Source organism: Mus pahari, chromosome 5 (genome assembly GCF_900095145.1).
Source record: "Mus pahari chromosome 5, PAHARI_EIJ_v1.1, whole genome shotgun sequence".
Classification (NCBI taxonomy): Eukaryota; Metazoa; Chordata; class Mammalia; order Rodentia; family Muridae; genus Mus; species Mus pahari.
Genome location: NC_034594.1, coordinates 67018247 through 67045271, shown reverse-complemented (window position 1 = coordinate 67045271; position 27025 = coordinate 67018247). Strand labels below are relative to the sequence as shown.

General features: G+C 47.4%; 1 protein-coding gene across 12 annotated transcripts in view; it reads right to left on the bottom strand.

Moving 5' to 3' along the window:
• Agap1 (ArfGAP with GTPase domain, ankyrin repeat and PH domain 1) overlaps positions 1–27025 on the bottom strand; it is a 436093-nt gene that overhangs the window by 227811 nt on the left and 181257 nt on the right. For all 12 annotated transcript variants that reach the window (XM_029539053.1, XM_021197517.2, XM_029539054.1 and 9 more), the window contains 2 exons: positions 3387–3514; positions 1970–2125 (listed from right to left, as the gene is read on the bottom strand). In XM_029539053.1, the coding sequence (XP_029394913.1) occupies positions 1970–2125; positions 3387–3514 (284 nt within the window). The remainder of the gene's footprint in view (positions 1–1969; positions 2126–3386; positions 3515–27025) is intronic.

The following is a 27025-nucleotide window of genomic DNA, read 5'->3' as shown; positions in this document are numbered from 1 at the left end:
TCTCTCTCTCTCTCTCTCTCTCTCTCTCTCCCCCTCACTGTGTCCTAGACACTTAGTACAGTCAGGCCTTTGAACAGCAACTATTAGCAAATCCATTTTCCTTTTTCCCTCCCTCTTCCCCCCCACCCCCACCCCCTTCAGATCTTATAATTAAGATCCTCAGAAGGTAAGCGAGTTATCGCCACCCAGGCCCCATGGTATTTGTGAAGAGAGGGAACAGAGCCCCCCACAAATAGTTCTCTTTAAACTAGTATGTATGTCCTGGCTTTTATATGCCAGAAACCAAAGTGACTTTGCGTTGACTGGTGCTAGACATCCTCTGTGTGGCCACCCCTGCAGCGTGGGGACAGAAGGTTCTCATCCACCACCGAACTATTACTTCCTTGGAGCCCAATGCCTCTAAAGACAGCTGTGGCAACTGGATTTTTTTGTTTTTTTTTTTTGGATGGGGGGGGAGGAGTCGAGTCACGAGTGAATGAGCCGCCTGTTTTGGGAAGTGACACCTCCGTACTCTGGACATCAGCAGATGAGTGTGATTGCTGGGGCTGTGTCTAAGAAACTTTATGGTGTACCACCTTTTATCTGTGCACTACTTGCACATGTCAGACCCTTGCCTGTACTGTTTAGAAGCCAGAATGACATCTGCAGACCTACCCAGCAGTCCTACCGACTCTTTGCTGAACATCACTGGTGTCCATGTTCCAGACTTCAACAGCAGTGAGAGTGACACACATACTACCACTCCGGCTCCTCGGCCCCTCTACAGTGTTCTCAATAGATAGTTCCCACTGCAGCCTAGCTACTCCTCCCAGATCAGAGAGGTTCAGTGATTTATCTAAGGTCAAACAGTGCTGCCAGTCGTGTCTGTCAGAGCTGTATGATACAGGGCAGCAAAGGAAAAGGATAAGGTGGCTCAGAGGGGACCTGCTATTATCAGCAGACTGAGCATGAGCAACCTAACCCTGAAGACATCCACAGACATGGTAGGAAAGAGTGGGGCACCCACAGACCTTCCCCATCTCTATCAAATGCAAGTCCTTAGGCAGGTACCTACAGCATTATGTGAGCATCTTCAAATGAAGGCATCAGGGCAGACAATGAACTTCTAGCTACTCCAGGAGTCTTTAGGAAGATAACGAGAAGACATTTCCTTGTGACTGAGTCAGTAGCGCCACACCAAATCCAGAGGCCAAAGGATTTGCACGGGCTTTAATTAAAGATACTGTACAGAGCTGGCCAGGGAAAGACTTCCTGAAACCACACCACAGTACCTCTGGGCTCAACGACAAAGCCATCCATGATTAATTGGTGATGTCTGCTGGACATAAGAAGCAGAAAACAGTATGTTTGCCTTTTCTGTAGTTCAGGGAGCATCTGCACCCAACGGGTCAAAAAGCTTAGAAAACTGCACGCTCCTGGCCCTACCTTAGACTCAGTTTCTAACTCAAAGCTCAGGTTTTCAATCCAGTGTACTTCCTGGAGGACTCTGAGGAAAGCCCGAAGCCTGTGGCAGGAATCTCTAAAAACCCTGGAGAGAGAGATGGAGTTTGCTACACTCAAGGACAGGCGAGTCCTAGCCCGTGCCCACCCCTGGGGTCAGTTCTCAGACCCCAACAGGTGAATGGGGCTATAGCTAAGGTCTCTCTGATTGGTCAGATGCAAATGAAAATTCTCAAGACCTTCCCCATCTCTGTATCAAATGCAAGTCCTTAGTGTGAGACCGTGAAGGTCCTGGGAGGGAAAAGATTGTGCACAATCTCCTCAGGATTCACACTCGGTCCCTGCTGGGAAATTCCCAGTCTGCTGAGGAACCAAATCTCTGCTTCTCATGGTTTCCTCAGTTCCCTCAGACTCCGAGAGAGTGAGTCACTGCATTAGTTTAGCTTGGCTTCTGCAGACCCTAGGATAGACGTGTGATTAGGACGCCAGTGACATTGCGACACGGTGGGTCCCCAGGACTGACACTCACCGTGAATAGGTTGGACCTGCGCTTGGACTGCTTCCGGACAGGCGTTGGAGTGTTGGCAGTGGGAGGGACGTCGATCCGAAGCTCTTTCTGGCTGGTGCTCGGGGTTGAAGGGACGGAGGATGAGTAGTCACTTAAACTCCCACCTCCATTACTTGTCTGTAAAAATTAAAAAGCAATGTACTGTCAATGAAACAACATCAAAACCACCCACACACGGTCACAGCAAGAAAAATGACAAGTGCCATGAAGAAGCTCTCTCTTGTCATGAGACAAGGTGTCAACTCCTTTACCTGGTCAGTTTTACTAGCACTGAGTACTGTTGGAAGCAAGAGTTATTTTGTCTGAGAAAAAGGGAACTCGGGTCTCTATAACAGGGCTTGAAATTTTCTATTTCTTGAGAAAGGGACTCATTCTGTTGCCTAGTGTGACTGAAAACTCACTATGTAGCCCACACTGGATTTGAACTTGAAGAAATCTTCCAGTCTCAGTCCCTAGACTACTGAGACTACGGGTGTCAGTACCAATGCAGTGAAGTTTGAAGGAAAACAAACAAACAAAAAAAACCTAGAAAAGAACCACAATATTTCTTCCTCCGAAAAAACAAGGCACAGTTAAAAATGGCTTTGTGGTTACTTCACTGTTCCTCCTGGGATGAGGAGGAAAGGGGCTCTCAGAACAACAAGCAGCCACTCTTACATGAACCTCAGAAATAAGAGGACTGTCCCAACTGAAGACACCAACGGTGGAGGGGTTCAGGTGTGTGGCTGGCCCATCCTAGGCCCCAGGGGGAAATGCACCAGGGCAGTGGCTTCCCCGGGCACACTGGGTATCTGGAATGGGACACTCACCCAAGGAGGACTGATCACAAAAGAAGGACCAGCGAGTCACCAGCTCCTTAACAAGGCTTTGGGTGGATCCCTTTGACAAATACTTTGCTTCCAAATTAATCATTTAGTGAAACATTGTTGTGGGACATTACCAGCTTCTACAGGACCTAAAGGGGATGGTGGTTGTAGCCCAATACCAGGTCTAAGCTTAAGTGTGTTCCTGAGCCGGTAAGATTTACTCACAACTGTTGCCGCCATAAACCTATCAAGAGCAGAGCCAGTGATTTCAATCAACAACAAAGACAGCAGCACACACCTGGCACCACCCTGTGCCAGCATGCCTCATAACACAGGCAGTGTGCAGAGCGAGAGAACATTAAAGATTTACTCCCATAAAGCCCACTTGGCCACAGCAGCTTCTGAAGGAAATGGGAAGTCAATTACAGGCATGCTGTTATTTACAAAGTTAAAAAAGAGAAAGAAAAAAAAAAAACTATGGATGACAGCTTTGGCACGGCTGTGCACCCTCCCTGCCCCAGGTCCTCCTTGGCGCCCGCTCACTGCCTCACCTCCCCCATCACCTCCAGTACCTGGCTGATGTGTACCGCGGACACTTGGGCAGAACACACGGAGGAGTGGCTTGGAGAGTTGGGTAAGGACTTGCAGGGGCCTATGGACAGCTGCTGCTTCTTCCTTGTGGCAACGATCTTCTGGGCAACTAGTAGATAGAGAGACAGGAGACATCGAGGTGAGGCTGCTGGCTGCGTACGAGGTGAACAACAGGGACCTCTGATGATCCCAGGATTCTGCCATTTCATCTTCTACAGAGAGTTTCATCTGGACACCTGACCAGCAGGATAAATATGACATTTCCCAGGGCTTCTGAATCCCATCTTCTAACTGATCATGGCCCACAAACAAGCCCTGGCTAATTGAGCCAGAACACAAGCAAGCCCTAGCCAATCAGGCCAGAGCACAAACCAGCCCTAGCCAATCAGGCCAGAGCACAAACCAGCCCTGGCCAATTGAACCAGGACACAAGCAAGCCCTGGCCATTGGGATGAGAATAGGAAGCTCATTTGGCTCTCAGGACCTGTCCTCAGGTGAGAGCTTCTCTTTGTCCCTATCTTGTCTTTTTGCTTGTTCTCTTTGAAATGGACAGGTGAGACTGGTGCCAGCAGCCACCAGTCATCAGGACCATTAGGTGGCTTGAGAATGGAAACCACACCAGTAAGATAGGATGCACAACAGACCAGTCCTGACTCCTGGGAAGGCCTCAGTCTGCCTGCTTGGACCACCTCAGGGGACTCAAATGTGTAGCAAGAGGCACAGGGCCACCTAACAGTTTCCAGTTATTTGATGTAAGAATAATCCCCCAAAAGGAAAATCAAACAGAATCCCTTTGAAAATTTCTTGAAAGAATGACTTGTACCACACTTGTAGAATTATATACTCAAACAAGAGTAATTTTACCAAGGACTCTTTCCTTTATCTTTTTTTTTTTTTTAAATTTTAACATATTACCACAGACACTAGAAGTTTATCCCAATCAATACAAATATAAATTCAACCAGCCATAACTTCTCTCAGCAAATAGGCTTGCTGATAAAGCATATTGAATTTAACTGCAAGGAAAATCAACGATTAGAAAGCCATTCTCACACCAATAGGGGTCACTGCGATATGAGGAGCAGCTCCGGTAGGGACCATGCATGTAGAGTCACTTCTCTGGGGAGGAACTGAATCAAGCCTGGAGCTTCCCGGTCCTTGCCTCTGCACACACTGCTACGGCTGTGGAGGCACCCTGTCCCTCCAGGACCCACGGTTACAACAAACAGACCACGCAGGGTTCACAGACAATTTCACTTCCAAATGAACACAACTTTAAGCAGAAACCGGTGTGTCCACAGCTCCTGGCTTCTGTGCATAGGAATGATAGTGTTAAATGTGACTATGTGGAAATTCAATCTATAAAAAATGGTTCTCAGAGACGAAGCAGCCGCTTCATCAGTCATGGCCACCTCCAAAAGGCTTCTCATCACCCTGAAAGGATGATATCAATTAATTTATCTTCCCGCCACATATTGATCATAACCTTCATCAGCTAATCATGTTTAAATTACAGAGGAATTTCGTGGCACTCCGTCATTTCAAAGCCATTGGTGTATTGATCAGGGACCGTTGAAAATGTGTATTAGACAATCTTAAGAAAAATCATTACATGCACTCAGAAAGAAAACCTAAGGTCAGTGTCCAAGAACTGCACGCTAACTGTCACATGGAGGTCCTGCAATTTCAAACCCCAAATTAACCCCAACTCCCAAGTGCCCGGTGCTGTGGTCTGGATGTAAATGTCCCTTCGTGCTCTGATGTTGGAAACTTGATACCCAGCTGGTGGTGCAGTTCAGGGAGGTTCTTGAAGACTTACAGGGTGGAGCCCTGTTGAAGGATATGGATTTTTTTTTCAGCCTGGTCCCACTTCCTGCTCTCTGTCTTCCTGAAGATGGAATGTGATCAGCCAGCTTCCTGACTGGCAGTCCATCTTCATCTTCCTGCTCCTGTGCCTTCCCTGCCATGATGGGTCCTATCCCCTCTGGAACTGTCAAGACAAACCCCCAGTCCCCCATTTCTCTTTTTGTCAGGCCTTGCCTTCTATCACAACAACAGGAAAGTAACGAATACACTGGGCGACTACTCATTTGCAAAAGGAGGTTCAGATAACCAACGTTCTGGTTTACTCTCGGCCTGAGATCCACCAATCTGGACCCACGATGACTTAACCATGGACCTTAGAGGAGAGGCACAAGACAGCTCAACTGTGCACTCTCCACACCTGCTATGAACAGGAAACTGAGACAAGTATGTTATGGAAATCCACATTGTGTGAAACTTCGAATGCAAATCCCTGCCATCCTTCTTAGAAGGCACTGGGAAAATACTCAAGAATAAAGAACACAGCTCAGCGTAAGGCCACAATGGGCAACAAAAAGTGTGGCTGCACACTATGGGTAAAAGCCCCTGCCCCCATGGAGACTGTCCCTCCAACCTTAATCATCAAAACACAGACTCACAGCATCTAACAGTTGGCAGCAGTTATTTTTACTAATTTTATTTCCTGTTTGACCTATTTCCTCATTATTATTCTTTAGACCTTCTAACTTATACCAATAAAAACGATTTTTAAATTTTTTTGTTCTATGTTGAGTACTTCAGAAAGATTTAAAAAAACATAAGAGGGCACGTCTACTGAATGCCAGATAAGAGGATTCTGGGTAAGGGTGAATTAAATGAGAAAAGGAGAAGATGAAGAAGGGCTGTCCCTGTGTTGTAGGGCACTTTGACACCCTTTTTGTCTAAGGGAAAATGAATATTAACTACGCAGTAACTTCCTGCTAGCAGCCACATATCTTCCATATGATGGCAGCTGCTGCTTCCTGCAGTGTATACCAAGGAGGAAATAGCACACCTGGTGCCTCAGATGAAGCCTTTCCTAAGTACAGAGACAACTCCAGGCAGGAACTATGCAGACGGTTATAGGACCACAACCGCCATCACGGGACTATGTGAGAATCTGGGCAGGTCTGATCCCAGCAGGTGACAGCTTGGTACCTCTCCAAACACCAGTCTACAGCAGGGGCCGCAGGGACCGAAGGCAGGCCCTGCCGCTGTAAAACTCTAACTATTGCTGCTACTTGGAATAAAGTGCTGTTAGGTTTACACCAATCAGATACAACCCTAGAACCTGCTGGCGGAGTGACCTCATTCTCTTTGATTTTGCTAGCACCTTGGCCATTCAACAAACACATGCTACATATCTTACATTATCAGTGCATGCATGTAAATGTCTCATGTTATGCACCAAGTACACAAACACCCAAGCTCAAAATGATCTTTCATTTTATTTTTTAAACTATTGACATTTACTATTCTTGTATGCTTGGCGGGATTCTACCACTACGGGCTATGTTCCATCTAAAAGTGTCGCCTAGGACAAGATGGCCATTGACCTTTACCACAGAACCCCAACACTTCCTCCTTGTGGCATCTGGAGTTCTTTAGAGTTGCTTCCTCTACAATGAAGCTTTCTGCCTGGACTTGAATGAGGGGGTTACAACCAACCCCCCCCCCCCCGGCCAGCCCTTCATTTGTACCTATGGATTTAATCTCACAAAGCTCACAATGGCAAGTTCAGACAGAAGAGCATGTCAGAAAGGTGCCACCTTATGTAGGGGATAGACAAGTAGCAAACTGACAAAATTCTCCAGGTTGGAAGATCTCCATACTGATCTGGGTTAATATAATCCTTAAACTGAAACCTATATTCATGTACATAGCTCCATTCTCCAATTAGTAAAAGCTACAGACCGTAACAACAAAAACCGACATGGACTTACTTGCTTCTCCCAAAACTTTACATTTTCTACTGAACAAGGAAGCATGGAAAACGCTGAGATGGACTGCTCTATTCAACCCCAAACAACCTGTCTTCTTCCAGACATTACTAGCTCATCCACACAAAAGCATCAGTCACTTTGGTCCTACCAGGAGAGTGAGCCCTCTGCTCGTAGCCCTGTAACCATGCTGTCGGCTGAAGGCTGAGCATGGTGGGAGGGCTATGACCTCACTCTACCCAGCAGATAAAGGGGACCCAGTGGAAGCCAGGTGTGGGGCTCACTGGTCTTACAGAACCTGAAAGACTGAGGCAGGAGGAAAACTAGTTCTAGGCCAGCCTGGACTACACATAGATCTGATCTCAAATACACCAACAACAACCCCACATACATGAATATAAAAACCAGAGAGAGGACAGCAGCTCGGACGATGTCTGGAAGAGCCAGGACAGGAGCTGGGGGATCCCCTGCTCTCCAGCTCTTTCTCTGTGTCTAAGGGTACTCGCATAACTAACTCTGGTGATTTAAATGAGATGTGTACTACAGTCTCAGGCGTTTGACACCTTAGTTCCCAGGTGTGGAGTTGCTTGGGGAAGAGACCTAGAAGGTGTACCTTGTTTGAGCCCACCTTCAAGGCAGATTCTGAGTCTACAAGATTCATGCTGTTCATTTCTCTTTCTGCTTTGTTGTGTTTGAGTTTCAAGATGTGAGCTCTCAGCTTCCTACTCCAGCTGCCATGCCTGCTGCTGCTTGTCACGACAGAAAACATCTCTCTGTAACTGTAAGCCCCCCAAAACTGTCTTCTATGACTAACACAGTGACATAAACAAAGGACGTTTGTGGCCAAGACAACAGTGTGTCAACCAAGCAGAAGCACAGGCCCCTCTCTCCAGCAGCCTCCAAGTCTGTGTCCTTGTCTGCGGCTACACCCACCCACAGCTTCTGACCCCTATACCTTAGGAGCTGGTCTGTCTCTGACACCTCGTGTGGTGCTCAGGGTCTCTGGTAGCTGCCTGCAAGTCAGACCACATGTTCGTTCCTACATGAGCCCTGACAGTTCCCGGTGTAGCTGACTATTCTGTCCAGTCCTTTCTTTTCTAGGCTTCCAAAACACATAGGGTCCTTGGCCTCACCACCCCTCTGCCTGGAACTCCTCAATTCCTCTGTTGGCTTCTTACAGGGAGCTTCCAGGGCTCTGGTCCTCAGGCCTCTCAAAGCTCCAGACTCTCTCTCGGGGAGGTACCTGGACATTCATGCCTTAGTGACCATTCTCAATGCCGATGGCTCTCTGTTGAAAGAGGCTGTCCTGAGGCCTTCCTGTGTTCTAAAATGACAGGAGCACAGTCAGTTCAACACCTGACTTTACCATGCTGCCAGGCCAGACCTCCTCTATTTCCTCTGCAGTCCCATCCCCCTGTGCAGCAGCCCCTGATCCCACACAGGCACAGAGGAGACACAGAAAACCACTGGCCCAACCACCAGAGAGGTTCCCAATTCGTCTTCAGTCAACACCCTGACCAAGCAAGCCCTCAGCCTCCCATGGCTGATTAGAGACGGAGCCTAAAGGACCCCTAACTGGAGCCTGGGGGCTAGTCTGCAGGGTCATCTTCTCCAAGACAAATCTGACTATGATGCTGAGATTATGACATTCTGAGTAGGTTTTCAATGACTCTGGCCACACAAACCTTATGTGGGTTAAGGGTGGGTTTCTGCACTCCTGTGATAGACCTACCTTAGCACAAGTCTCGCCACCTCTTCTAGAACACCCAGAGATCTCAAATAAATTCCCACAAGGTTCTACAGTAGCAGTTCTCAACCTGTGGGTTGCAACCCCCTTTGGTAAACCTCTCTCTCCAAAACTACATTACAATTCATAGCAGCAGCAAAATTATGACTATGATAGCAATGAAAATTATTTAATAGCTGGGGCTCAACACAACCTGAGGAACTGTATTAAAGGGTCGCAGCATTAAGAAGTCTGTGAACCACTGCCCTAGAGGGAGCAGGTGACAACCAAGACGTGGGAAGAGCAGGAGCTCTGAGCTGAGAATGACACACAGCCCTGCCATCTATGGTATACAGACTGAAGTACTGTATGGTTAGATCCAAGTGAAGACAGGATCTAAAAGGGAACTGCTACGGGAAAAACAGTAGCAAATGGCTAACCTAGAGTTGGAAGGCCCATTCTCAGGGTACTATTTTAGATAATTATACTATTACTTATATAAAATAATAAAAATAGTATTTTCAATATGTGTAACAGATGTGCTTATGAAGCCACACGACGGACATGAATTATACTGCACTGTGAGTGCTTGAGACAGTCTTACTCTGTACCCCAGGCTGGCATCTTTTCAGCAATCCTCCTGCCTACATCTCCCAACTTCTGGGGTCACAAATATGCCAATCCACCTTGCCCCCAAAATATTTTAAAAGCTTAGTCACTTCGGGTAGTAATCATTGCATGATTTGTGCTTCTCTCTTGTAAGTCAACACCAAAACAAGCCTTTTACACCTGTCACCACAAGGCCCTGGTGGATGGCCATAAGGGGCTCACCTGGGGAACCCCCATAATTAACAAAAAACAACTGCAGACTGTAAATCTTCCAGGGACAAATAGAAGATCCACTAATGTCTCCACTTTAAATTACAGGAGAGTGATCATTAAACTAGCTTATTAATTAAGGAGAAATTCATTACCAAGTTATCCATATAGCTCTGAATGTGTGACTTAGGAATGAAAAAAAGGAAAAAAAAAATTTCTTACCACAAAAATGGCAAAGTCAATACATGTTGGAGGCATGCTCTGTCCATGCAGTGCCTAAGTTTCCAGGAAGGAGAAAGCTATGCCAGAACAGAACGAGAAGGAGAAGGAAACGGAGCAAGGCTGAGGAAGGCTCGGCTGGAAGAATGCAGGAGTCTGGGCTCCCCTTCCCCCAGCATGGCATAACCTGGTCGAGACGGTGCATGGCCGTAAGCCTGGCATTGGGAGATGGAAGCAAGGCTGTCAGATCATCCCTTGCTACATGGTGAGCTGAAGGCCAGCCTGTTCTACATGAGACACTGCTTCAAACCCAAGCCAACAACAAAACGGGAGACGTAGGAAGAGGGCAAGCACAGGAGAATGGAGAAGCAGAGGCGGTGCGGGCTCCCGAGTAGCTGAAGGCAATTCCCAAGTCAGGAAACAGCACAGTCTGCCATCTGAACACCCTGCTGGGATCCAGCCGAACTGTGAGATCATCTAAACTGCTGGGGAGGCACTGGACGTGTGCTTTTAATGCCTGCATGCATCACCTTGCACCCATGGGAATGCAGGAAGGGATGACTGACAGAGGGGGTCAGACAGAAAGCTTAGGACAAATGAGAGGAAGAGAAATGAGAAAGGGAACTAGATACTCATTTTCAAGGCTTCGAAGTGCAGAGACTGTGGTTGCCAGCCTGCAGGCAACAAGGAACATCTCCAGTGGTTCTGGGGATAAGAACACTGGAGTGGCTTGCAGGACTCGGTGTGCTGTGGGTGGGCTGGTCTGGCGCTGGGCTCCAGAGACTGGCTGGCTGGCATTCTGATTGGACACTCCCGTGTCCGCTGTCAGTCTGCCCTTCCAGGCTGGCTGTGCAGCAAAGCTACCAAGACTCTTATTAGAGGGGGGAGAGGTGTCTCACAGCTCAGGGACATCGTTGCTACTCCTAACAGCTTCTATAACAGCATGGGATCCTTCTGTGGGCATGTGACTCTGCAAGGGAAATCGCATTATCCTACAGTCAGAACAGGCTTTAAGTCCCTGCTTGTCACCACTGAAACCTGCTCTCAGTGGTTCTCAAGTCTAGCTCCTTCCTGCACGGCCACCAGCTCTTCTCATTCACAACACAGTTAGCCCAAATGCATCCATGTTCCCTAAAAACCTATGTCTAGACCCTTAGAACAGTTTCCCAACTAGAACAAATACTAAGGAAGAAGGCGACTTTTCCTGCGATTGAACCCGGAACACTGAACAGGCCTTGTGGCCCTCTGGGCCTCTGCTTTTCGAAGCCTTGCCAGTGAAAGCCCTGTGAGAGGCTCTGAACAGAGAGCCACCTCTGGGGTCCCCAGGCCACCAGCAAATCAAGGGAGGATGAATTGGTGGCCATGGTGAATGGAGACTCTATGGTGACTTACCTTCCTCCTGAGACCAGGATGTCTACATATATCTGTCTATGCCCATCTTCCCTCTGCCAGTACATGTATACCAATAAATTAGTGTGTGTTTATATGTCTCAATCAATCAAGTAGGCTTGGTTTTCTTCATTTTTAATGCTGGGATGAGACTCGGATTCCTAAACATGCCAGGTAAGTATTCTGCCCAGCTAGCCCTCAGCCTCGATAATATTTCCATTACTCTCTTTAAAATAAAAAGCCCTCTAATCTAAGACACGTTTAAAAAGCCACACTGTAATTTCTTCTGGAAAGGCCTTTTGAGTTTTTCCTAAAGTAATGGAAAAACTGAACTCTTAATCCGAGATTCAGTTCTTGTCTGTATTCTTTTTATCTCGTTGTATTAAAACAAATTTATCTTCATTTATGTCGCAATTACCTATTAGGGTTGTTAATTTGCTGGAAATGAAGCTATTGTTTAATTGCTCCTATTAATCGGGGATTTAAATGCCGACTGTAATAAACAGTTACCTTCAGGACGGAGCAAAGTCAAGGCTGGGGACATTAATTTCAGAATTTTAGAACGAGGGGAAATTTCTGCATTCAGTCAGGGCCACTGGATTTCCTGTTCACAGAAACAAGTGGAAGAATACGGAATACTCAAAAAAGAGATTCAAGGGAACAATACAGTCTGTTTGTTCCTTTTTACAAGTGTAACAGATTGTCATGTGAAATAACCGACTGTGACAAAGGGATAGGAGAGCACGCTACAGGACACACGCCCATTCCCCCTTCTCACGTCTCTACAGCACAAGGCTCATTAAAGTTTTATCTCAATGTAGGTAACTGGAAATGGGCGTGTGCAGTCATCCTGAGCATCACTGTACCAGCGGGGACAGTACTGCAGACAACCCACCCGGGAGCTAGCTGAAGAGTGACAAGGTAAGCATTCACGGCTCTGAAAACGAGCCTCGCCATTTCCCAGCTGGGGACTGACTGCCTTTGGCTGATTCTGTCTCAGCCAGGATGGATGTGGATGGAGCCCTGTACCACGCTCTTCTCCAACACTTGCCAGAAAGGGGGCTTGCTAAGCAGACTGACTCATCAGCATCCTTCAGGTAACATCTCAGGCCCCAGTCTGTTCTCTGTGCAGAGATGATACAGTCTGCAGTCAGGGCTGCACTAAGATGCTGGTGGGTCCTCCAGCTATCCCCCCAGTTATCTTCCTTAGCACCTCAGCTGACATCTGCACCCCCTTTTCTCACACAACCACCACACCCCTGAATGACTGCAAATCCTAACTGGTTTTGTCAGGATTCTTCTCTAACCCTGGACTTTCAAACTCCCACGTCTTCTGCTTTCCTTAGCTTCCTCGGCTCAGCAACCCTTGGCTTTGGTCAGAAAGCTGCCTTCTACCTTACTGAGCAGCAGGGCCCGAAGGAGGCTCTTCCCTAGGCTTTCTGGTCTAAACTCAAGTGCAAGCACAGCCTTTCTAACTCTCCCATCCCAGTGGTGTCAGGACGGGTGATGCCTGCATGACTACCATAACTCAGCCCCAATGCCAATTCCTTAGTCATGTTCATAGTCCCACAATGAATGTTGTGGTATTACTGTTCCCAGCATGCTCTTGGTTCAGGAATGCCCTTGTTGACTCCAGAATTCTTAGCAAGACTGTTGGTTCTAGAATGCATTTACTTATGCTGCTGGCCCTGAACGCTCTTGACTATATTCTTGATTAGTGTTCCAACACAGCTAATGAGGTTGATGCCCGTTCCATGGTTAATATACATGGAGTTGGCTGTTTCACTCGGCTGTACCACATCCCTCAACTCACTAATGCTTCATACATTGTCCCACTGACTTGGTGCATGTACCACTGGATATACTTAGGAGCAGTGGAGACTGCCAACTCACTCTGGCTGGCCACCAGCATGCTAAGTACACTCGGTGACTTTCCCGTCCCAGCATCCTATGGAAGAGACCAGATCTGTCTAATTTAATGCTCAGTATCCCAAGCATCTCTGCTTCTTGGCACCTGTCTTGGCACCTTCAGCTCCTCCTGGCTCCCCTGTTTAGGGTTAGATAATACAGCGCTGCAGAGCACAAACGCGTGGGAACTGTGTGCACGAGGGAAACATTGAAAGTTTAGAGATAACTGCAGACAAAGCTAAGACAAGCAGGAAAGGTTTAGGTCTGCCTAAGGATCCACTGAGCAAGTGACTGCAAGCGCGCAATAGGAAAGGTTTGGATGCTCTGCAGAGCTTTTATACACAGTATACTGACTGCACCAAGGGCTCGGGCAGTCCTGTGTGCCCACTTCTAAGCCAGGATCAGGGAGGAAACAGACTTGAGAAGTTGACGTTTCTCAAAGTCAGGAGTCACATGACCCAGGCCAGCTCCACTCCCTATCACCAAAGCCTGTGTCCACACACCTAGAGCTGGACCTCTGATAAGTCCAGCTTCCTCAACGATGCTTAAGGGAAACAAAACTAACACATGCTGGGAAAAGCCACCCCAGAGAACCAGGAAAACTGACAAGCGTGGAAGCATGTGTCAATCTAGACAGCTCATGCACAACACAGGAGAGGCACATGCTCTTATCGACCTTGCTCATATGAGGGATCCCTTCAGACTGTCACCTGGGGTGTTCTGCACTGAGGACCCTAAGGACAGAAGCTGACCACAGCTTCTCTCACTGCCTGGACAGCATTCATTACTATCCTACATCACTCGATGCAACAGCCAACAAAACGTGTAGCCCAGCACACACCATGATCCCAGTACTCAGGAGGCTGAGGCAGGAGGATCAGGAGTTCAAGTCCATGAGAGGCTGACCTTGTGGGGTGAGGGAGCAGGAGGTGAGGAAGGAGACGGGAGAGAAGAATGGGCGGGCGAGAAGAGGACGAGGCTAGGCTCAAGCAGCACACACAGCCTGCATTGGCCTCACAGGAAGAGAGACACGCAGGAGCTGAGCTGAAGATCCTCGAGCTGCGTGGCCTGGGTGTGCTATGCTCACGGATGTGGGGTTCCAGGGAGTGGAACACACACCCACACTGATTAGAAAACATGTAACCCTTCAAGCACCACAACTAAACACTAGTGAAAAAAAATCTGTTCAGGAGCCAGGAGACGATTAACTTCCCTTCTCACTTGCCCTCAAGTCGGATGCAAATCCGCACCTTCTGAGCCCAGGCAAGTGAATATCCCAATAAATTGGCAATACAATTCGGGTGGCAGGCAAGGAGCTAAAAGATAAATGGCTTAAACAAAGAGGGGGAAAATGAACCTGTCACTTCTCCTCAACTCAGCAAGCTGTCTCACACAGAAGCGATGATCCCAGAGCAAGGCTGCTCTGACACGCCGAAGTGGGGGCCCGGGGCCGGCTGGGAATCCTTCATTCTGCACACTCCCACCTCACCAGCCACAAGTCAGAAAAGACCAAACTGGCTACAAAATAACTGACACACTTTTATCAGTTTCATCAAAGAAAGTCAGAAGGAAAGTATGAAGAGCCGGGCTGCCCCAGGCAACCAGCTGGAGACCAGAAAGCCAGTCAGGAGATGGGCTGAGTAAGGACTGTGTGTGGGGTCGGGGGACAGCAACAAGGCAGAGGATGGGGGTGACTGGGTAAACCTCCCAATCCAAGACAACAGCTCAAGATTTTAAAGATGAAGACATCAAGGTCAATGGGAACCGAGGCAGGCAGAGCTCTGACTAAGAAAGGGCAGGGCAGGCGGTCCAGGGGTAGACGACACCTCACGAACCTGGTAACCAGTGCGGTTCGTGCAAGCATCAGCTTTCCCTTTAGTGACTACTGTTGTCCCAGCCAAGGTTAAAGTTTGAATCCAGCTCCAGTCTAAAGGTCAAGGTAAACGAAAGCCATGGTGTCCAGAGCCGTCTCCTGCCTCCACACCAATCTTCAGAGAGCCTTAAACTGCTGAGGAGAATAGCCAGTGAGGTGGCTCAGCACTGAGCCTGGTCCCCAGGAAGCATGCTGGAGAAGGAGAGGGAGGACTCCTATAAGCTGTCTGTCCTCGGACCGCTACATGCACACATGCTCTGAGGGAACAAGGCCTCTCCTCCTGCTGTCAGTCACGAGGCCTCGTCAGAAGGTCTGGGGGAACTGACAGTGACACACAGGTTGAATTATACAATGTATTATGATGTGATTAGAAAGAAGGATGAGGTGACAGAACACATTCCCACTCAGTCTCCAGCTTGGCTTTGTGCATTAAGTCACTGCAGCCCCCTCCCCCAGTGCACACGAACACACACACACACACACACACACACACACTTATTACCACTAGCCAGCACCACCCAGAGCCCTGCCTGTCCCAATGCCTCCTGCAGGGTTGCTAACGGGCAGGCTTGCCTTTGGAGACACTACAGGATTCTGGCCATGTGAATGTAATGAAGTCAAGAATTGCAAGACTGCTCAGTGGGTAAAGACATTGACGCCAAACTTGATGAGCTCAGTTCAATCTCTGGAATCCACATGGTGGAAGGAGAGGACAGGCTCCTGCAATCTGTCCTCTAAACAAGAGTACATGGTACACACATACATACACACACACATACACACACACATGAATGCGTGTGCACATGTGTACACACACATAACAATAATCTTTAGAAGTGACCAAGCCTATGATGAATTTGAAGAGCCCAGTAAAATACATGATGCAAACTTCTACAAAAACAACATAAAAGCCTTAACAGTTCTTTTAAATGGACTGCAGCTGCCAAAGAGTTAAGTAGACAGTGGACAGAAACTTTCTAACATTTCTCTCCTTTAATGAGAAATTAAGTTTATCAACTGCCATTATAATTATGCACAGCACCTCAGGTAATTAAAAGGGATCTAAATCTAATTTTATTTACATTTAGAATACCTGAGGTCATCTCCGATCAAGACTTCACATTCGTGACTAATAATACTTCAGTGTTAATTAGAGCTCAGCAGAGAATGCTGATTGATTCTGAATCTGTAATCTGCGGTGATTTAGCAACATCGAGAGAGCTTTAGTACCTCTTCCTGGAACACGGAAGCTCACATGACTGACTGGCATCCGGTACTTTTAGCTCAACAAAATCTCAAAAGAAGTACAGATGCTGTACTGTGTACTTCTACTTGAGAGGAAAATAATCCTCATATTAAATATAAATTATTCTTGGTATAGGATGGATGTAGTAGTGTTATAAATACATAACTACCGTATTGAATTGTCCCTAAAATGTTTATAGTACAAGTTTGTCTACTGCAATGAACATGCACTTCTGCCCAACCTAGACTTGATGGTAATGTGTTGCTATGCCTACTTTACTGCACACCTATGCATCCATCCTTCATCCCGAATCCTTCATCATATGATGTATTTCAAGTCTTGTGCAGACTTCAGTTCACCCTCTAACACGTCACCAGCAGCCATAAACAAAAGGTTATAAAGAAGACTGGGTCAGCGGTTAAGAGCACTGACTGCTCTTCCGGAGGTCTTCAGTTCAATTCCCAGCAACCACGTGCAATGGAATCCAAAGCCCTCTTCTGGGGTGTCTGAAGATAGGTACAATATGCTCATATATGTAAAATAGTTTTTTAAAAAAAGGTTACTAAGACTCAGACAAAAAGTCAACCTAGCTCTTCTCAAACTACTGTCTTTCTATTCAAAATTCTTGCTTTAATCTATCCTAAGGAAATATCATTTATCAAAAATGTTCTTGGTGACATTAAGGCTAGAACTCACAGGGTTCTACCACCACAGATTTTAAAAGTCTGCGGTGGTAGAGGTTAGGCCTAAAGACTTTCAGGCCAGATTGTCACACTGCAACAAACACAAGCACACACGCCAAGAACCCATAGATCAGAAAACAGCATTGTCTCCTAGTTTAAAAAACTAAAAGCAAAAAATAAACAAAGAGACAATTTGCTGACTGCATGTGAAGAAAGCTGACACCATGTGATGCTTATGCTACTTCCCGACACAAGCATGCATGCATGTGTGTGCATGCGTGCGCGCGCACACAGACATAGACACACACACAGAGAGAGAGAGAGACATACACACAAAGAAACAGACACATGAACAGGTGCGCAGGCAGTTGCTAGCCACCGGACATCGGTGCTGGGGGCAGTACCCACTCCCGACTGTCCAGTCACTGCAGCCCACGACACTGTATATACTAACAATACATTCTTGATTGACACATGAGCTTCTCCCGTGAGGCTTCTGGGGATTCTTCCTGAACACGGGTGAGTTACAAGAGCTTGCTTATGCTAATTATTACCCAAATCCTCAGTGCTGCCTCCGACTCACAGTGACTGAAAAGCAATCTTCTCCCCTCTGTGAAGATGCTCAAACCAGGCCCATAGGTGAGACACGCTAAGTGAAAGGCAAATTACAACACAGAAATGTAAAGAATTTACAGAAATTTAAAGTGCCAAAGGACCGCACTGCCAAAACAAGCGCAAATCCTGGGCATCCAGTAGACGTTTTTCCTTCCTCAAAAACACATGAAGAAAAGATGACAAAGGTACTGTGTGGCTTTGTTTCTAAAACAAAAAAGTATAAAAGGGGAAGGATTATAAATATGTAGAGTAGCCCACGCTTGTCCTCCTTCAAATACATTGGAATATTCATACAGCCCTGCACTGAACCAAGGTCTACTGAAGCAGGGGCCACTCTGTTCCTGCAACTTCTCTGGAGGTCAGGGCTTTCAAAGACCAAATCCACAGTCAACACACACAACCGCAAGAGCCGACCAGCAACACTAGGGCTCAGCGAAAGGGAGCCACTGACAGGACTGGCAGACATTTCTTTAAGCCTCCCTGATCCATAAAAGCAAGCCAGAACTCCTTATGGACCTAAGACATCCCGCTGGAGGAGAAGGTGGCTTATTCCCCCAGAGCAGATTGCTAGGGAGATGGAAATTGCCCTTTCGGTATTTTTCCCTTGCTTGAACTGGCCATGTAATGGTGAGGGCCTTACCCTCGCCAGGCCACAGAAGCAATGGACAGAGTCTGGCTTGTCAAAGCCTCCAGACGTCTAAGACAAAGCCAACTGGAGAGGAGTCAGGAGCCAATGAAACTAGGTCCTCCTCTGGGAGCACAGCTGAACATCCAATAATGACGCAAGTCTTTCTGCGCACCTTCATGAGCATCTAACTGTCATAACATCTATAATTCAGCATAGAAAAGGCACCGCAGAGCATTCATTATCAATCTCACAAAACATATAAGGCTCCTCTGCACCTCAATCATTTGCTAACAGTTACAATAAGATTATATTAAAAATTTAAACTGCCCTACTTAAGCAATTTACCTTCAAACGTCCATTTCCAGGGAATGAGACCAAGGGACATGAATGTCGAACCCTTGTTCAGATTTATTGCGCTGGAGAATATTTCTCCAGATATCGCTTTGAAGAGTGAAGTCTAATGACTTTAGTTTTATTACTTTTTAAGCACTTAATGGGAAAATTTAGACATTTTCACAAGACTGAGCTTCAACCCAAATGGTACCTTTAAAAAATGACAGGCAGAGGCAGGTCTGCGAGATTACTATAGACGTGCCCAGGTTAGTGCAATCCCGAGGTTTTAAGGCAGTGACTAATACAGCAGGCTTGCCTCTGCCGTTATCAGTGTGAGCTCCCCACCAACCCCGCTTTTCTTTTTAAACTGTCTTAAATAACCCAGAGAATGTTTAGCAAAGACTAGCTGCAGAGAATTTTATCATTATACATGTAAAAATTTAAAGCCATTAAAAAAACCCACAGTATTTAATCTTTTCCCTTACACTCATAAACCACCTTCCATGGGGAAGTTACAGGGCAAACACCATCATTATCTCAGTGTCATCACCCAAGCCCTGGTCAGTACCGGTTGCTTCTACCACCAGCCATCTTGCCAGCAGGAAGACCACCTTTGAAACGTGGAGAAACAAATATGGAAGTTTCTCTTCACCCCAACTCATTTCCCCAAACTTCAGCCACAGCTGTGATCAGTCAGACTTCAATTAAAGCGCAGGCAGTGGTCCTATCAATCACGAAGGACGATAAATTTCTTATCTTTCTCATTAGCTCCCCCGTCACACTGCTTAAATATAAACATACCTTGCAACAGGACTGTAAATCACTCAGCCCTTGGTAACTCTGCCCAGCAGTGCAAGAGGCAGGAATGATTTGAGCAAAATCCGAGGCACAATCACCACACTAAAGCTGATTTACACACCTCGGAAAAATAAAAATCCTCCCAGAATCAGTCTGACAGCGGGTCTCTTTGAGTTTGTTTATTTGGCTTAAAACGGGTAATGACCTGTCTTTATTAGTATGACTAAGTTTTATGTGCAAAATCCAATTTTCTGTAGAAATATTTTTTGCTGCATCTGCCAACAGTATCTCTTGCAGTTACCTGTAGCTATTAATTTTTAAAAAGCTAAATCCCTTAACATTTTTTTTTTTAAGTTTTAAAGGTGAGGAAAAAAGAGTAGAAAACCAACAAACTATTTTCTTGAGGTAAAATTAACACAAGCAGATGCAGAGACAGCAGAGCCGGCTGTGGGCGGGGCTCCCACAGCGGTCATTACTAAGCGCCGCTTCTGAACACTTTTCATGTATTTTCTCTGAGCCTGTCATAAGATGTGGGCTGTGGGTATGTGTCTCCCAAGTGCAAACTTCATACAGCACTCAGAACACAATCCAGCGAATTCTGCTATCCTACCGCTGAGCCACTAAGAAACAAGCAGCTGTCACGGCAAGGGAAGCCATTTGTGACTCCAGTGTGAGCTTCCAGGCTCCTCCACACCACATCCCATGTGTGCCTAGATTAACTGTATCTTCCTAATTTACATAAAGGCAGCACAAGATCTTGCTACCATCTTTAACCCACAAGGGCTAAGGAGGTTTCTACTGATCACACCTGAAGCCACAGCAGGAAAGTCTGAAACCCTAAGCAAAGAGCAGCCCTGGCTGTGACTGCACTGCCACCTAGTGGCCTACACTTGACTTATTGGGCACAACCAGGGAGCAACTGGTGCTGGTCTGACAGCCCTAGAGAACACATAATAGTCAATAAGCCTAGATAAAGAACAAAGTCAGGCCAAGCCAAGCCACCAACCAAATGTGACCACCCCACTGGAACTGAAAGGGTGTGACCAATGGTTCAGGAAAGCAGTCACCTCAAAGCCACAGCACTCCAGCCTCAATGGCTACAAAGTATCTTGTTCAAGTAGCTGTGATTACCCCAGCTACTGAGACTCTGACAAGTGGAGTTAATATGTAACGATTAGGTCACCTAACAACAATGGCCAATGGAGTGGGGGAATCTTGGACATAGAACTGTCCTGGTGTGGCAATTAAGGGCCAGTGTGGTCTCTGGCAAGGTATCTGACCTTCCTGTGCCTCGTTCCTCACTGAGAGGTGCATGCATGGCATCTGTATTGGCTGATGGACGTGAGACACAGCCTGCTAGTGATGATTTGGTATGAGATACAGAACAAGCGTGGTCCTTGCACAGACCCCAGGCAGGCAAGCACCATCACCCCTACCCTGCACCAGCACCTACTCTAGCTTCAGCAAGTGCTGTGCCAAGTAGATGATGACCTCCAAGGGAGGAACTTGGGCCCTGTTCAGCTCAGCAGCCCTGGCTCCAGATACAAGACTGGAGGCAGGTAGAAACAAGAGAAGAAATTTTTCTAAGGCCCTAGTTTTCGGCTGGGACATCCTAGGGTCAAAAGCAAGGCTGGAGAGAAGGCGACCCAATCCAGGAAGACGAAGCACTACCTCAGCAAGAGCGAAAGGAGGGCAGGACGTAGGGCCACAGCATGCAGGTCCACAGGAGACCCGCCCCCATCATACCTGCTTCACAAAGCATCACAGCTACCCTGCGGAGAGCTGGGAGAAGACATGGAGATGACATGTGTGAATCCACACAGGGTGGACCGGGTGGGCAGAGGGAGGAAGGGCTAAAATGGAGCCAGCGCTGCCTAAGAGTCTAACCTGGGGTACTCAGTCACCGAGACACCCAAACCCTGACTTAGTGCATACGTCTCAGCTGAAGAACTCTGAGAATCCTGATAAACCACAGTGGGGAGGCAGAGGGTGCAGCGAGGATGAACCCACAAACCCACCACCCGTGTGTGACAAGTACAATGCTTCCCCATGCCTGTTTCAGCTCTGTACTTGCCAAGGGAATCCACCAGGCCTCGGGTGTCTCAGCACCTCTGCCTTTGGGTACAGGAACACACACCCTTCCCAAGAATATCCCGTGCATGACTACTAGGCCACCTGGCCACTCTCGGAAAAGGTGTGTGTGTCCCAGTCCGTGAAGCTAAGGCTAAACCAAAGCATGCTAGTGGCTAGGGTTGGGTCTGAGAGGGGGCAGAAGGTAGGTACCAGTGCCCCATTCTCTCCTGCGGCAGGAGACAGAGCGGGCACCAGTGCAGGCTGTGTAGCCTGGTGATGGGTGCTGCCTGTGCTCCTGAACACAGGCTGCTGTGTGTTCCAAGGGGATGGCAAGTGTGGACACGGGAGAGGAGTCTTCCAGGAAATCTCTAAGCTGCATTTTGTGACGGTTCTGTACCTGCTGCTTCTAGGACCTCTTCAGAGGTGCTAGGCCCCTGTGATAAAGGAGTCCATGGCAGCTTCACACAAATGAACGCTGCATGTAAGCCTAGGAGGTGGGTGGCTGTGCCCAATAGGGAGGTGTCTTGGCTTTGGTTCTAGCGCAGAGGCCGTCTCTAAAGAGCTTCACAGGACGTGCAGAAAGTCCATCACGGGTCAGATGTGAAGCATCCCTTGTGTGCAGGGACCTGAACTCTGGCCCTCTGAAAGCACAAGTGCCCCTAGGTGCCATGCTACCTCTCCAGCACTAACGATCTTATTTTAGAAACTCAACAGAATACATTAATCATAAAACATTGCTCTAGGACTGCAGCCAGGGTTTTGGAGTGTTTGCCTGGCAAGGCACAAAGCTCTGGGTTCAAACCCAGAGCCACAGAAACCAGATGTGGTAGCACCTGCAATCCCAAAAGGCAGGAGGAAGAGGCGTGATGAGCGGCTCCAGGGCATCCACATGTAAAATTGAGGCCAGCCTGGGAAACAGGAGAACCTATCTTAAACGAAGATAAAATGCTATGACTAGTGGTGGGGGTTAACAGACCACTTTTTATTGGCATGTTTGTTGGTTATTTTCCTAACATATTTTAATTGGAAAAGTGCTAAAATGTTTCTAAGCAGATACAAAATATACACAAATCTACTGAAATCTATTTTTACTAAAGTAAATGTGAATTTATAACGGTGTGATGACATCATCAGAGAGTGAAGTCTTTTGTCCCCCAGGGCCAAACACCACTCATTTGCCTGCCTGGCTACCTCTGCTCCCAGATCAACTAGCAATGCTGACAAAGACAGGATGTGGAGATGGCAGGGAGCCTCGGCTGCAGCTTCCCCAGTGACCAGTGGCAAGCTGAATCAGTGACATCACTTCCTCCTTTAACGCCTTCCTAACTGCCCTGACCTCACGTCCGGGCTCCCACTGAAGTGACAACCTGGAGGGCAGACGCTGAGCCAGCAAGGTTCTGGGATCTCTGCTGCTCCAGTACGACTGAAGACAAAAGCTGCAAACTTTACCATCATAGGGTGTGTGTGCATGTGTGTATGCATGATGGATGTGTGAATGCGGGTGTGTACGTGCCACAGCACGTGTGAAGGAAACCAGACGACTCTGTAGAGTTGATTCTCCCCTTCCTCCTTTAGGCGGGTTCCAGGGATCGAACTCATGATTCTTAGGTCCGGTTTATGCAGCACACCCAAAGTTCAACTTTTAAAAATGTGTCAGTATTTTCTCCACCATGACAGCAAAAGGGAAAAAGACAGAATGAAAATATTCTAAGTGCTCCTGGCACCCCCTAGTGGCAGCTCCATTAGATTACAACAGAGCTCAACCCTGCCTTCCTAAGCTTGTAGATTCTGTGAAGAAACCACCTGGGTGGGTGGGTGGGGACAGTCCATGTGCTGGCTAGAGCCAGTTAGTGCCCAGAACTATTAAAGGGCTCTATGACTCTATGAAACACTAAGAGATTTAAGCATTTTGGCCTCAGGTTAGACCCTGATCACAGTGGGCTGAAGGCATGATTCTGGTAATGTGCTTACCTGGCTCGTTTGAGAGCTCTGGGCGTGAGCTTCAGCACTGCAAAAAGTCAGTTAGATAAAGATGTAAATAAAGGGCTTTCTGCAGGACATTTAAAACCAAGGTAACACCGGAGTCAAAATACAGAGAGCTGAGTGTGCCTGCTTTGCCACTGAGCATGCGCGCGCGCAAACACACACACACACACCTGAATGGTACCAACTGCTCACCTAAGCAAACAGGACCTTGCATCTCTCTACCTCTAAAAGCCGCCCAGTCTGTAAGTCAGGAAAGAAGTGAACTCACACACATTACAAAAGCTTGGTGCAAAGATGGGGCATTTTCTAGCTGCCTGAGATTTGAGACAAGAGCTTACTTATAGTCTGCCCCTGGAACACAGCCTGCACAACCTCTGTAGCAGACTGAGGTGCAGCAGGAGCAGGGCTGCAGGCATCTCAACAACAGGGGAGACAGAGTAGGCGCGTCACCGTTTCAGCTATGCCCTTGCTCTGGGCAGAGCAGCTCTGCCTGAGAAGCCTCGGGAAGCCTGGACATCCACAGAACAAAGCCTAGGCTCGAACACAGGGATACGCTCTCAGCGAGGGAGGGGCCAGCACACAAGGGAACTGACCTAGACACGGGTGGCACCAACCGCGTGTCCCCCCAACCCACATGGGGCCCCTCATGATCACAGATGGCCACCAAATGCATCTGTCCTTCCAGGCTGTGAAGATGCTCAGCATGTAGAAGCAGCTGCTACACAACCCCGAGAACCCGAGTCTGACTCCCAGAACCCAGGGGAAGCTGTTCTCTGGCCTCTGTCACAATGACCCCAGAATCCAGAGCTCACCTTTTGGGAATCTAGGTCATCAGCCCAACCATGTACCCCAAACTCCCCAACTCTTGGGGGCCAGGATCACTGTGTGTCACAGAAGAAGCCATCATGATAAACAGTTTCCAATTTACAAGATGGGCGTCCTGAGGGTCACATTTATCCCTCTTCCACGGACTGGGCGAGCAGAATGCTGCTAATCAAGCATTTGTAGATTGTGCCCTAATGAATGAAGATTATTCTGAGCAGAGTGGAAGAAGGGTTACCAACTGCAAGATTTCAAATGAGTGGGAAACCTCAGCTACAGATTATAACAGCTCCTGACTGTCCTAGCTAAGTGACATTTTCTTATTCTCTTGATCAGCGCCTCTGTAGAGGGCTAAATAGGTCAAAAAGCACATCACTGTTCAATCATTTTAAAAACATTAGGAAGAGCAGAGCACCGTAGCATTATGAACAGATTATGAACAAAAATAAAAGTCATTTGTATGCATTAATGATACATCAAGCTAATTCAAGCTGGCGAAAGCCATTAGGGGGGAAATCCTGGGGCAAACCATGGTACTGATGCCTCCACACAGACTCGGATTAAAAGAACCATTTTCTATGTCATTGATAAAATTAATTCTATGAGGAAGGCATGAGTCTTAACATGAAAATCAAAACAGAGAGGATTCGCTAATAGTGTGCTTAATGATCTAATTCTGGCAGCATGAGCGTTGACACAGGCGTTACTGCACAGATACAAGCATCCATGTATAGAGCATTTCCCAGAAGAGAGTGTAAGGAATTCCACACTAGGGGTAAGAAACTGTCACAGACCGCAGCCTCCCTTTCTATACCACCCTTCATAAGACTCTGCTGCCCTCCTACTGTGTGCCACTGTAGCAAATGGAGATGGTGAGCTTATGAGTAAGAAAGGTCATAGGCTCATGGCTTCAGAGAGGTGGCGTCAGAGTTCACTGGGCCCCAATGCTCTCCCCTCAGGGAAGGGCACATCCCTCTGGGAACACATAGAGCCAAACTGCTCTTCTTGCCCTGTGAGTGTGAATGAGAGAGCAGGAACCATCTCCTCACCATCCTGTCAAGGGCCTGAAGCCCTCTTACCAGGCCCCACCTCTGAAAGGTTCAGTCACCCCAGCAGTGACGGCCAAGATGTTAGCAGCAGGCCTGGATGAGATGTGGGGGTACCAACACGTGAAAGCCAGCCCGGGGCTATACAGTAGGACCCTATCTTCAAACAAAACCAAAACAAAAGAATGTGGGCTAGAACTCACTGGAGGAGTCCCACCAAGCACACAGGAAGCCTAGGCTGATGTCCAGTACCACATAAAGGAGACACAGTAGCTCACACTTAGGGTTCTAGCACCTTGTGAGGTGGAGGGAAGAGAATCAGGGGTTAAAGGTTCATCCTCAGCCACACAGCAAACTCAAAGGCAGCTTGGGCTACCATGAGAACCCGTCTCCAAAAGGAAGAAAGAATGACCAGGTTTCAGAATGACCCGCATCATCGGGGCAGCAGCTGTGGTATGGACCACCGACCTTAACAATCATTATGACAATACCCACTGAAACATGTCCATTTTTGCATGGGTGACTTTAGACAAATCAACTAACAAGCTAAGGAATGAATTCTTCTTTTAAAGTCCATCTACTTTGGTCTACTGAACAGTCCAATGGACCAGAGATGAAAATGGAAGGTCTAATAAGAACGGTCATACTCATAACATGAAGTGATTGAAATAATAACATTCAGAAACTCTGGGCTCGTTCATGGATAACCACCTCAAACAGATTCCAGCTCACTCGGGAAAAGTTAAGTGTCACTTAAACTAGTTTCATCCTGTCACATCCTGTTTACTTCCTGTCTCAGAAGCTCCAGCAATGTGTGGCTCACCAATGGAGCATGTGCTAGGACCTTAACAAGACCATCGGGATTCTGAATCCATGTTTTTTCCAAAAACTATTTGAGGCTTTTCTTTTCATCCTTAGTCTCTGAACCTATGTTTTATTATGCAGAAACTGAAGAAGTAGTGGTGGTACTAACTCAGTCTTGGGTGGAGCCCTCTGATATGTGAAGGCTGCTCTCAGATCGGAAATAAACTGCAATTGAAGATGCACAGGCCTACATAGGGTATTGGTAATATTGTGCTAATAAAATGGTCACTATAAATAAAACCTATGCAGGGCTGGAGAGGCAGCTCAGTGGATAAGAGAGTTCTTACAGAGGACCCATGTTTAATCCTTAGCACCTTCCTAGAGGCTCCTAACTGCCTATAATTCTAGTTCCAGTAGATCTGACACCTCCTCTTGGCCTTGGTAGGTACCAGACATGCAAACGGCACACAGATTTATAAAATACTCATACACACAACATGAAAAATTAATTAAATCACATATGCACAAGGCTACAGCACAAAGAGAGGGTGCCTCTAGAGCCTGAAGCATGTTTTCACTCTCTTCCCACAGCAGCCCTGGACATCATCAGCACTGAGCCTGCCTAACCGGTGAGCAACTTTCCCTTGCTTCCTTCCTTAGGCTCTTAACCAAGTGTCACTGGAGCATCAGACCTGCCCCATCCTGCCCTACCACAAAGCCGACCTTTATTTTGTTAACAGTAGAGACTGTGGTGGCGCATGCTTTTAATCCCAGCACTCAGGAGGCAGAGGCAGAGGCAGAGGCAGAGGCAGAGGCAGAGGCAGAGGCAGAGGCAGAGGCAGAGGCAGAGGCAGAGGCAGAGGCAGAGGC